General features: G+C 48.0%; 1 protein-coding gene across 1 annotated transcript in view; it reads right to left on the bottom strand.

The window, feature by feature from the left end:
- The window catches only part of LOC143997786 (KAT8 regulatory NSL complex subunit 1-like), a 68,380-nt gene that overhangs the window by 16,760 nt on the left and 37,923 nt on the right, over nucleotides 1-13,697 (bottom strand). Inside the window, exons 5-6 of the mRNA XM_077493588.1 lie at nucleotides 2,487-2,685; nucleotides 1,825-1,990 (exon numbers count right to left, since the gene is read on the bottom strand). Of these exons, the coding sequence (XP_077349714.1) occupies nucleotides 1,825-1,990; nucleotides 2,487-2,685 (365 nt within the window). The remainder of the gene's footprint in view (nucleotides 1-1,824; nucleotides 1,991-2,486; nucleotides 2,686-13,697) is intronic.

Below are 13,697 nucleotides of genomic sequence, written 5' to 3'. Positions count from 1 at the left end.
CGTTTTGAAAGACTAGCTACTTTTATTTTTATTTTTTTTTATTCTGACTCGGCTTGCAAGTATTGTCTTGCAAAACGAGCAGAATTCAAGCTAATGTGGTGTGCAGTATCGCATTTGGCCAGAGGTGCGGGGGCGCCGGTGACACTCAGAGCCCTTCGGAAATACTCGAGCTGTCCTCGAGTATTTCCAAGTCTCTCCGAGTCACACATGAGGCTGTGCCAAGGGGGCGCTCTGAGGAGAACAATACAAAAGAAATCTGGAAAGTGCCATAAAAGCAGAGCTCTGTGCCAGAAGGTCGCATTCCAGGCTAATCCTGCAATTTCTCAGTCCGGAGGGGTCTGCCTCCAAAGCTGTTGCTAAGGATACACCAGCTGGATGGATATCTGCTGTGTAGAGAACAGCTCAAGCACGGAACTTTGAAGTCTTAATTGAAGTCCCAAAAAAAATAAAAAAAAAATAAATCAGAGCTACAGAAGATGTCCGATTGCCTAGAAGTTAACAAAATATTTGAGAGGCATGATGGTTGGGAGGCGGGGTTTTATAGAACCAGCCTAAATTTTTCTTTTGCCGGTGTCCATACTTCCTAAAGGTGGCAGTATATTCCAAATTAGGGCTGCAACTAATGATTATTTTCATAATCGATTGGCCGATCATTTTTTTTAATTTAATAAAATAAAAAATGACGGGGCGCCACTCCTCCCCGGGGACACCAACGACGGGGCGCCACTCCTCCCCGGGGACACCAACGACGGGGCGCCACTCCTCCCCGGGGACACCAACGACGGGGCGCCACTCCTCCCCGGGGACACCAACGACGGGGCGCCACTCCTCCCCGGGGACACCAACGACGGGGCGCCACTCCTCCCGGGGACACCAACGACGGGGCGCCACTCCTCCCGGGGACACCAACGACGGGGCGCCACTCCTCCCGGGGACACCAACGACGGGGCGCCACTCCTCCCGGGGACACCAACGACGGGGCGCCACTCCTCCCGGGGACACCAACGACGGGGCGCCACTCCTTTCCGGGGACACCAACGACGGGGCGCCACTCCTTTCCGGGGACACCAACGACGGGGCGCCATTCCTCCCGGGGACACCAACGACGGGGCGCCATTCCTCCCGGGGACACCAACGACAGGGCGCCGCTCCTCCCCGGGGACACCAACGACGGGGCGCCATTCCTCCCGGGGACACCAACGACGGGGCGCCATTCCTCTCGGGGACACCATTCCTCCCAGGGACACCAATGATGGGGCGCCACCCCTCCCCCCAAAGGAATACTGTTAGGATGGGGCACTGGTCATAAAAAATGAATGTTGTACTATGCAACTATGTTTTTACTGTGTTATATATTAGCCGCTACCTTTCACAACGTGTAGCTCGGCTCTCCTCACGCCTTCTCGCCCTCTCCTCTCTGTTCCCTCGAGGCAGCAGCAGGCGGGGCTGAGAAGATCAGTGGGGATGACGTCAGTGAGGAGGAGAGGTGCGCCGCGGACGTGCGGCAGCGTGGACATGCCTGGTCACAGATGGTGGCGCGACGAGGACACAGGAGGGAGGATTTATTTAACGAACGGACAGGAGGAAGGTGTGGACCAACTAATCGATAATGAAAATCGCTGTCAACGAATTGCCTTATCGATAATATTGTTTAATTGTTTCAGCCCTACTGCAAATGTCTAAGAATGACCACAATCCCGTGTCCCTCAATGGATAATAAAATAAAAGAAATCATATACAGACAGAGATATCTAGAAATATATTGATATATCTATCCATCTCACACTAGGAGACATTAAATGCGTTTCAGGGTTCCACACTTACCATAGGGAAAGGACAGGATGGGGTGGTAGGAGGGGTCCATCAGGGCGATCTGCTCATTTAGAGCCATGGTGCTGGGGTGTGATGTCTTTGCATATGTCTTACAACCACACAGGATACATGTGGTGGGGGGGTCACATCCACACTTCGCAGACAACGGCTTCTGTGGCTAAACAAAGCACAAATCATATAAAGTAGTATATCATCTATATAATCTATTAGTATCTTTAGCTGTTGATCAGGACTCTAACTCTGGTCTGATCCCAGTAAAGTGCATTCTAATTGGTCAGTTTGGGGTTGCTGTACACTGTACCTAGTATATAGATTAGCCCAAATGGGGTCACCCAACAAGTGGAAGCGCCATGTGTCAGTTAAATAAAACCTATTGGGCATTGAATCAGACTTCCATAATAAACAGACAGATGTGCTCCATGAGCTGTCTGCCACTAGGGGGACGTGAGTGGACACACGGGGCGAAGTCATCACACCCAATTTCTGCATATAAAATCTGGCAGTGCCCAGCGGTATACGGCAAGGTGGCAGTAGACTAACAAGTCTAATGTGTAAAAGCAGGATGCCAGTCAGCGTGAAGAAGCCCCGACACAGACTGGACATTTGCTCCTGGGTCACAGGACGGGGGGTGGGGGGGGGGGGGGTGGTCTTACCTTTCTGCTGAGGGAGGACACATCACTGGACCGGACCAAGCTGCGCTTCTTGTGCCCTCGCAGGGGCCGCGCTCGAGCCGCCACACAGGTGGAGTCGGAAAGTGCTGGTGATGCAGATGGGGTATCCACACGACGCTTCTTACCCAACACCTCGTCTGGATCCTCTGCGGAGCCATTGCAAGACACACTGGAACGCACACTGCAACCAGAAAGGCAAGCCGGTTAGACAAGCGACAAATACAAAGAATCAGCAACGTTGCATGGATTACAACGAACAAACGATTAGTAGTTTGGTGTGAAGATAATGGCAACCTGCAAAGGGTACGAGAAAGATGTCTGACCTGCTCATGACTGATTTCAACAAACGAACGACTTCAACCAGAAAGAAGCAATCCGCTACAGAAACTGGCTTGGCCAACCAAACCATGGCCTGGCCAACCCAACCCAAGCCAACCCAAGCGTGGCCCGGCCAAGCCAACCCAACCCAAGCGTGGCCCGGCCAAGCCAACCCAACCCAAGCGCGGCCCGGCCAAGCCAACCCAACCCAAGCGCGGCCCGGCCAAGCCAACCCAACCCAAGCGCGGCCCGGCCAAGCCAACCCAACCCAAGCGCGGCCCGGCCAAGCCAACCCAACCCAACCCAACCCAAGCGCGGCCCGGCCAAGCCAACCCAACCCAAGCGCGGCCCGGCCAAGCCAACCCAACCCAAGCGTGGCCCGGCCAAGCCAACCCAACCCAAGCGTGGCCCGGCCAAGCCAAGCCAAGCCAAGCGTGGCCCGGCCAAGCCAAGCCAAGCCAAGCGTGGCCCGGCCAAGCCAAGCCAAGCCAAGCGTGGCCCGGCCAAGCCAAGCCAAGCCAAGCGTGGCCCGGCCAAGCCAAGCCAAGCCAAGCGTGGCCCGGCCAAGCCAAGCCAAGCCAAGCGTGGCCCGGCCAAGCCAAGCCAAGCCAAGCGTGGCCCGGCCAAGCCAAGCCAAGCCAAGCGTGGCCCGGCCAAGCCAAGCCAAGCCAAGCGTGGCCCGGCCAAGCCAAGCCAAGCCAAGCGTGGCCCGGCCAAGCCAAGCCAAGCCAAGCGTGGCCCGGCCAAGCCAAGCCAACCCAAGCGTGGCCAGGCCAAGCCAAGCCAACCCAAGCGTGGCCCGGCCAAGCCAAGCCAACCCAAGCGTGGCCAAGCCAAGCCAACCCAAGCGTGGCCAAGCCAAGCCAACCCAAGCGTGGCCCGGCCAAGCCAAGCCAACCCAAGCGTGGCCCGGCCAAGCCAAGCCAACCCAAGCGTGGCCCGGCCAAGCCAAGCCAACCCAAGCGTGGCCCGGCCAAGCCAAGCCAACCCAAGCGTGGCCCGGCCAAGCCAAGCCAACCCAACCGTGGCCCGGCCAAGCCAAGCCAACCCAACCGTGGCCCGGCCAAGCCAACCCAACCGTGGCCCGGCCAAGCCAACCCAACCGTGGCCCGGCCAAGCCAACCCAACCGTGGCCCGGCCAAGCCAACCCAACCGTGGCCCGGCCAAGCCAACCCAACCGTGGCTCCGCCAACCCAACCGTGGCCAACCCAACCCAACCCAATCGTGGCCCCGCCAACCCAACCCAATCGTGGCCCCGCCAACCCAACCCAATCGTGGCCCCGCCAACCCAACCCAACCCAATCGTGGCCCCGCCAACCCAACCCAACCGTGGCCCGGCCAACCCAACCCAACCGTGGCCCGGCCAACCAAACCCAACCCAACCGTGGCCCGGCCAACCCAACCCAACCCAACCCAACCGTGGCCCGGCCAACCCAACCAGCTGTGGTTATGTTGGATTAGGCCTCTTGCACACAATACTGCTTTTAGAGCATCTACTTTTTGTGTGCGTATTTTCGCACGCATTTTTGCACAAACGCGTGCAAACTTATTTTCACGTTTTTTTTCAGTATGTAAACGGGCATTTGCACACATTTTTTTACTGAAAAATACACGGCGCGTGTTTACACGTCTGTGTGCATAGGCACATTACAATGAATGGGCTGTATTTTAGCTCAGTAAAAAATAAATAAAAACAGATGTACTGAACGTTAAGCTGCAGTGTGCAAGTAAACTCCAGGAACAGCGCACACTAATTCCAACGACCTCAAAAAACAAACAAACACCTAAAGCTTGAGTTAAATAAAGTCGTCCCCCCCACAAAAATTTTTGGTCTTATACAGAGCATATTTAAAAAAAAAAAAAAAAAACACCTGCAGGAGGTAATTAAATCACGCCAAAAAAAGCTCAATTTGTGAAAAAAAAATAAAAAACTTAATTTGGATACAGTGTTGCATGACTAAGCAATTGCCAAAAGTAAAAAGTAGCGCAGTGCTGAATAGCAAGACATAGCCTAGTCATGAAAGGGGGTAAAACCTTCAGAAGTCAAGTGGTTAAAGTCACCAGAATTGGTCCAATCCCAGGAAGAAAGGATGTAAACATCTGTGCTAGTATCTGAAGCCATCTCCCACCCAAAACTGCCCTCAGGCTCCCAGACCAGACACCCCCTTAATGATGGTGTATGTGGATCCCATCAATAAAAGGCTCAGTAGATGCCGTCCATCAGCTCACAAGCTTCCTAGGCGTACACACTTAGCAACCCTAATTTAGAAGTCACTGCGGTGTGAAGATATTAGAGAGTGAGGACAGGTAATCTCAGGGATCCTCCTCCTCACAGCAGATGTCCACACAAAGCCACCATTGTGGGAGGACACGGCGCTGACAACACAGCAACCACTTCCTGCTGATTCAGAGATTCTGGAACCCGGACAAAAGACAAAAATGTCTGGAGATCAAAGATCCAGGTACAAGAACATCGCACAAGAAATCCTACTACACAGCATTTAAAGGGATTGTAAAAGTCCCCCCCGCCCCATCTTATATCATTCTTTGCATTAAAAGGGGTTGTAAAGGTAACTATATTTAAAAAATTATATATATATATATATATATATATATATATATATATATATATATTATATATATTTTAATAATAATATATATATATTTTAATAATAATATATATATATTTTAATAATAATAATAATATATATATATTTTAATAATAATATATATATATATATATATTTTAATAATAATAATAATATATATATATTTTAATAATAATAATAATATATATATATTTTAATAATATATATATATATAAATTATATATATATATAAAAATAATAATAAATTATATATATATATATAAAAATAATAATACATTTTATATATATATATATATATAAAAATAATAATAAATTTTATATATATATATATTATATATATATAAAAATAATAATAAATTTTATATATATATATATTATATATATATAAAAATAATAATAAATTTTATATTATATATATATATATATATATATATATATATATATATATATATATATATATATATATATATATATATATATATATATATATATATATATATATATATACATACACACATTTTTTTAAAATAAATTATCTCTCAGATCTATATGCTGCATAGATCGTTAATCTAAATATTTTTACAGTCAAAAAGTATAATAAACCCGGTATCCGAGGTTTTTTTGGGCACTTCCTCCTTTGCTGTCTGGTATGATTCCCATAGCTTCAGGCATGAGGTAAATGGGAACTACAATTCCCGTTATGCTTAGCGACATCGCGCATGCGCAGTGCAGCTATTCATATGACTGTATGAACGAGAACGAGCTTTGTTCTCATTCCTGTCTTAAGCCCCATACACACACTATCAGATTTTTTTGCTGATTTTTTTTTTTTATTCAGATTTACCAAAACCATGTAGTAGAAGGGCGGGCCTGATTGCCTACACATTAAAACTCCTAAGGTTTGACCTCATATTATATGGTTTTTGTAAATCTGAAGGAAAAAATAAAATAAAAAAAATCAGCAGAAAATCTGATAATGTGTATGGGGCTTAACAGGCTTCGGTGCACACAACACCCAGCATCCACGCCCATCCCCCGCCTCCTCAGAACGCCCATATTATGATGGCTAACGAACTGCAGATAAGAGACACATCAGTGCCCGTTCACGCTACCGCAATTTGTCAGGCGACTTAGCTGCCTGACAAGTCACGCTCAGTTCTGTACAATGGAACCGTTCTAATAGGAGCGACTCAAGTTGCTCCGACTTAGAAAAAGGTTCCTGTTTTATTTTTGGGGCGACTTGCATTGACTTCTATACAGTAGTCGTTTTGCAAGTCGCTGCTGAAGTCTTGTGCAGGTCGCGTCTGAGTCGCGCTGCAAGTCGTGTCGCCCCTGTGTGAACAGGCACTTACTGTCTTAAAAAAAATGTAAATAAAAAAAAAAAAGGGGGTGGAGTTAAGGCAGGGCTGTGCTGAAAAAGCACGAATCAGATTTTAATAAAATGGCATGGGAGGCGGAGCTACAACATCTTAGACACGCCCACAGCTCTCGTGCCTGTCAGCGCAGACAGCGTCTCACCGCAGGGATGTAGTCCCAATGGAGGGGGGGGGGGGGCGTGCACACATGGTAAACCCCATACAGAACGGCTCTGCTGTTGGGCAAACTTTCTAGGACAAGAACAGGAAGTGGCTAAAACAGACAGCACAAAAAAAATAAACACTTCCAAAAAAAAATGAAGGAAAAGTGAACAGACAATTTACTCCCTTAAAAAGGAACAGGATTAAAAAAAATAAAAATAAATTAAATTATAAAAACCAAAAACACCTTTCAATAACAGCCCCCCTTACACCTCCCCTTTTAAAGCGGTTCTGCGCCAAAAAAAATACAAATAAAAAAAAAAATAAAAAAAAAATATTAAAAGCCAGCAGCTCCTAACATTGCAGCTGCTGACTTTTAATAAATTGACACTTACCCGGTTCCCTACTGCGCATGCGCGAGTCGCGCTGCGCGTCTCTGCTGGTCCCCTCTGTGTCCTGGGAACTGTGCGTTTCCCAGAACACAACGGGGGGGGGGGGGGGGGGCCATCTGCAGTGGTCTGTACCGGAAGTGGGTGCAGATACCTGGATTATCCAGGTAACTGCACCCCCCTCCCCCCTGAAAGGTGCCAATTGTGGCACCGGAGGGGGGGAGGGATCAGATTAGCGGAACTTCCACTTTACAGTGGAGAACCGCTTTAACTATTGCTGCCAGAGCAGTTCTCATTTTTTTTGTGGTATGAACACCTCTGGGGTTTATAAAAATCTGGGTTTAAAAAAAAAAAAAAACTGAAATTAATAAAAAAAAGTTTAGTTTGTTATAAGATTTTGTTTTCTCCTTCACCGATGACTGGCACTCATTGGGGAGGCACAAACGGGTGCCACTCATGGGGGCGGCACCAACGGGCAGCAATGATGGGCACTTGATAGGAAGCATTGACAGTCGTTACTGATGGGCACTGATAATCAATGCTGTCGGGAGAGCCGCCGATCGGCTCGCCCCCGTCAGCACAAACCGAGGAAAGCATATTACCAGCACTTCCTGGTTACAGCTGATCACATGGTTAAGAGCCCACTTCATAGGCTCTTTATCAAGATCAGAGATGCGGTGTGTCGGAGCGCCACCGATCGCTGCACACGAGCGGCTTATGCTGCTGGACGTCATATACGACGCCCAGTCAGGATAACAGAGCCACCTTGCGGACGTCAAGCCGCTGTAGGCTTGTAGGGAAGTGGTTAATTATTTTAGCCCTGAAAATTGCACAAAAGTCCTAAACATGGTATATTTTCTGAAGGGACATCCTAGAGAATAAGTCAAAATTTTCACAATATTAGCGCAACAATCTAGCAAACAAAAATTTCTGTAAAAAAAATAAAAAACACACCACACACTACATTTGGATTGTGGTCGTGTGCCCTAAAATTACCCAATAAATCTAAAAGATGAGGTTGCACTGAGTAAAGAGATACCCAACACATCTAGCCTTTGCAATTGTGCGCGTCAGTGAAATGGCGACAAACTTCAGTACCCCGTTATTTTCTAGGCATGTCGAAATTTTATTTCTTGCCAAAAATTCCTAAAAATATGCCGAATCCTCCAGTGAGGTTATCCTATCAGGGACTGTGTGCTTGACAAGTCTTGCCAGTGAGGTAGTAGATCATCACCTGCGCCCTCAGGTACAAAAGGTCACCGTCACACTTCAATATTCCATCCATCTTTTCACCATTCTGGAAGGAGCGAATATGATGAATCGCTCCGGGTTTCCATGGATGTCGAGTATCTGTGTTCCAGTATCCCTCATAACAGGTTACAGGTAACAAGAGATTTGTTGGGAGGAAATTAGTTTGAACAGTACAACAAATTTTAGCACTTTTGGAATTCGTAGCACCACCCAATGCTTTTATCCTTCAGCGAGTCTCACTACCTCCAGGTGCAGGGCATGGCATTGGGGACAACTTGTCCCTCATCACGTGCCAAGGTGTAACCTGAAGGCGTGGGAGCAAAAAGTCTCTACTCATGTGAGGCGGTGTCGGTGTACCTGGGCCATATTATTTCTTGGCACGGGTACATAGACGACATTTTCTTTATATGGAAAAGAACTAGAACTTAAAAGGGGTTGTAAACACTTGTTTTTTCACCTTAAAGTGCAGAGTGGTCCGGAACCTGCTCTTCTGGGGTCCCCCAGCTGCTCTCGCAGCTCCTCCTCACATCAGATAACCCCCTTGGAGAAGCTCTTCCGAGGGGGTGTTACCTTGCCTCCCGAGTCCACTCGGACCTGCCCCCAGCATCACTGGATTTGACAGCAGCAAGAGGCAATAGCTGCGCTGCTATCAATCTATCCAATCAAGAGCCGAGAACCACCGGGTAGAAACACAGCGCATCCCCGAAGTCACGCAACATTCGGCTACCCATCACATTTTGCTACCCGCTGGAGTGCGCATGCACGACGCTGCCATATGCGTTCCAACACAGGGCCCCCCTCGCGGGCTTGCTACACTTTGGGCACGGCCTTGCGTCGCTTAGCATCCTTCGGCCATGGCCTCGCGTCTCTGGCCACACTTCGGCCAGCCTCGTGTCACTCAGCATAATTATAATCTATGTCTATGTCCACCTGAATGGTGGGGCTTGAGCCTGATCTCAGGGGTGGAATGCATATGGCGGCATCGCGCATGCACAGTCCAGAGGGTAGCCAAATATGCTCTCCCAAAAGGGGGTTACCTTACGGACGCGCTCCCGGGTACAGCATTTGCATCCACAGACACGAATGCTAGACTCAGCCTCGCCCTCTAGCGCCCGCGTCACTGGATTTGATTGACAGCAGCGGGAGCCAATGGCTGCTATTAATTTAGCCAATAAGGACATGAGACACCGGCTAGAGCTGGTGTGCTCGTCCTCGTTGCAAAAAAGAGGGTTCAGGTAATTAAAACGGGGGCACTGGGGGGCTGCTGCACTGCAAGAGGTTTTTCACCTCAATGCATAGAATGCAATGCGTTTTTTTGCAGTGTTTTTATACAGGAGTTATGAAGTTGAAAAGGTCACCAATGTAAAAAAATAAATAAATTAATTAAACCGTCTGTAAACTACCAAAAAAGAAGCTCATGTACTACTTTGATAGTCAGGCGTTTTGCTTTAGGGGACAGAACGCTCAGATGTGAACAGGGGCCATTGAAATGAATGGGATTTGTCTTGTTGGGCGTTTTTTTAGAGCTGAGGCTTGGAGCAGAAAAATGTCCAAACACGCCTAGGTGTGAACGGAGACTAAAGTGACCGAGGAAGCATGAAAATAAAAACAAACAATCATAGCGCTGATGCAGTAGAAAAAGGAGTTCAAAACAAGCCTATCGGGCAAAGGGCAACTCAAGGGATTGGCTCTTAGACTGCGGTAAGAGTGATCAAAAGTTTAACACGACTCGGCTTTACAACACAATTCAGCAGTTGGGATCCGAATATTATGCAAGATTCTTTCCAAACACCGTCATTTCCTACAGAAGAAACAATCTCCAAGCTTGACAAGAAGTGTCACATTGAAAAGCAGCACTTAATTTTTCGGGATTGATTGGGGGGGGGGGTGTAGAGAAGCCTTGTGTACGTCATCCACCAGGCACCTTGAGCTGTGAAAAGTGTCCACATTCATACAGAAATGTATAAAGTTGCCCAAAGGAAGACGCTATAATCCAATCCATTCATTGTAATGCAGTAGGGATCATAATTAATGTGCAAATGCAGGGCATTTTAAGTAGGAAAAACAAAAGCAGGTTCTGGAAGAGAATATGAACATGCCTTTCACATCCAAAAGGGCATTTCAATAAATTCCTCCTACAAAAATAAACCAAATGGATATTTGATTTAGAAGCTCTGAATCCACCTGGTTTCAAAGAGAAGTATGACCAAAGCTCTCCTGGATCACAGAACTGCACTTCTATACCCCGTGCCCAGATTCAGCTGGGTCATGGATCCGGTCCAGACTCTGCAGGGATCCCCAGCAATGTCAGGATCCACCCAAATGCCTGACCAGCAGCTGCATAAGTTTGCACACCCCCTTATAACTGGGGATGAAGCCGTGCTCAGAATAAGGAAAACACATTCAAACTCATGTTAAAATAGGAGTCCTTATACACCGGCCACCATTTAAAATGGCCTCCGATTAACCCCACCAAATAAAAAGTTCAGCTGTTCTAGTAGGTCTTTCCTGACATTTTCTTAGTCGCATTCTACAGCAAAAGCCATGGTCCTCAGAGAGCTTCCAAAGCACTAGAGGGATCTCATTCTTAGAAGGTATCAGTCAGGAGAAGGGTCCAAAAGAATTTAAGGCATTAAATATACCATGGAACACAGTGAAGACAGTCATCATCGAGTAGAGAAAACATGGCACAACAGCGAGATGACCAAGAACTGGATGTCCCTCCAAAATGTATGAAAAGATAAGAAAACTGGTCAGGGAGGCTGCCAAGAGGCCTACAGCAACATTAAAGGAGCTGCAGGAATATCTGTCAAGTACTGGCTGCGTGGTACATGTCAAAATCTCCCGTATTCTTCATATATCTGGGCTATTGGGGTAGAGTGGCAAGACGGAAGCCTTTTCTTACCAAGAAAAACATCCAAGCTGGCTAAATGTTGCAAAAAACAAAAAAACAAATAACAAAACAAAACAAAAAACACATCTGAAGTCACCTAAAAGCATGTGGGAAAACGTGCTATGGTCTGATGAGACCAAAGGTTGAACTTTTTGGCCATAATAATGGCAAAAGATCTGTTTGGTACAAAAACACCACTGCATATCACCAAAAGAACACCATACCCACTGTGACGCATGGTGGTGGCAGCATCATGCTTTGAGGCTTTTTTTTCCAGCTGGAACAGGGGCCTTAGTCAAGGTAGAGGGAATTGCGAACAGTTCCAAATACCAGTTAGGCTGGGTTCACACTGCTGCGGTGTACGAGATCGGATGTGATTCTCACCGCAGTGCAAATCACGTGCGATCTCTGTGTGATGCGAGTTCAGCCATACAGATAGTATGGCTGAATTTGCATCGCATCCGGCCCAAACTCGCACAGGACCCTTTTTTTGGTCCGCAGCAGAAATGGATCGCACGGGTGTTCACACCATGCGATCCGATTCCTGTCCGAGTTTGCAGATCGCACTGCGATATGCAAACTGATCTGGGGGCGTCATTAACTTTTCACTGACACTCCCAGCAGTTCGCATAGGGCAGTGTGAACTGCCGCCGGGAGGCATGCCATGCGGGAACCCGCAGTAGATTCGCAGTGTTCCCGCATCGCAGCAGTGTGAACCCAGCCTCAATATTGGCACAAAACCTTCAGACAAAAAAACTTTCAAAATTGTGAAATGATTTTTGTCAGGTTTCTGTGATGTAAAAAAAATAAAAATAAAATAAAGACATTGTAACGGGCGTGTAGAATTTTTATATCCCCCGTAGGTTTTACTTTGACATCCCGCACTTCCCCTTTAAATGAACAGATATGCTTTTTTGCCATTTCTGTAGAGGGGTGTTAAATTTTCAGAGCCCTTTGATCCACCGGTCTTTTTTGTGTAGAATTTTGAGCAAATTGTTAACGCCTATGGTGGGCGGTATAAGGGGGAGGGAAGGAGAATAATAATGTTCTGCTGTCCCCCCTCCCCCTCCTTCTTCCCCCTTTTAACCAATCTAAGTGGCCACTTAGGGGTGTGCCTGCTGCAGGATTTTCCCACCAAGTGTGCATTCACTCTGGGATATTTTGTCTCCCGTAAGTAGGTGGAATATGCCACCATAGTACAGTAGCGCCTGCAAATCATCTTCCTGCACAAGAAGAAGCAACATCAAAGAACAGGGGAAGGGACGCACCCAGGGCCAGAGGAAATGGGATTGATGGGCTGTGAGGCAGGAAGAACAGGGAGGGAACACATGCGCGGTAGCTGAGCTGTGTCAATGGACACGCACAGCCAGGCTTGGGAGCGAGCTTGCGGGTGCGCCAACATGGGAAGCAGCTCCTTATGGGGGGCGCATTGAGAAGAGACACAGCCAAGAGACCCCCTCCAGTGTCCCCTGTACTGCACCACACACACAGAGTGTGGGTAGAACTCTCCTACCTTACCCAGGTGTGCAGCAGAGCAGAGCAGAGCATCACGGGAACTGCTGAAGTTAACTTTTCACATTTACAGGCTGGCGATTGGTTGCCGTGCGATCCTAGCAACCAATCACCTGCTGTTCAATGTAAAAAGTGAACTCTAGCAGTTCTGGTCCCCATCCAGCCCTGTGATACCGGCCACTCTCCAATGAAGAGGATTTAGTCACGGTCACCGACGGGCCGGACATTTAGCAGTGGCGGGCCGGGTGCATCCCGCAGGTTGCCTACCCCTGTATTAGACCCTTAAAATGTCTCACTGTCCTTCCTTGAAGTTAAAGTGGCTGTAAAAGCTTTATATGGGCGTACCTGTACGTCCCTGCCTTCCCGCGGGTGGGGGGCCCGATCGCCCCCCCCCCCCCCCTGTGCCTGCGGCGGTCGGTATTCGTTCGGGAGCGATCCGGGATGAGGGGGCGGCCATTCATTCATGGCCACCCCCTCGCGATCGCTCCCGACGAATGGAAATCCTTTGTGACATCACTTCCTCTCCTGTAATGTAAACACAGGCAGAGGAAGTGATGTAATCTCTCCTCCGTGTCGGTATTTTTCGTTCCGACACCGAGGAGAGAGGATCGGTGAGTTGCACCAACACGACACTACACATTAGAACATGCCAGGCACACTCACACCCCCCCTTTACCCCCCGATCACCCCTGCCCCCCCCCCCA

Source organism: Lithobates pipiens, unplaced genomic scaffold, assembly GCF_037356315.1.
Source record: "Lithobates pipiens isolate NorthernLeopardFrog02 unplaced genomic scaffold, aLitPip1_a1.2 Scaffold_19, whole genome shotgun sequence".
Lineage (NCBI taxonomy): Eukaryota > Metazoa > Chordata > Amphibia > Anura > Ranidae > Lithobates > Lithobates pipiens.
Note: the sequence above shows the minus strand (reverse complement) of the source record. Positions and strands in the feature narration are given on the sequence as shown.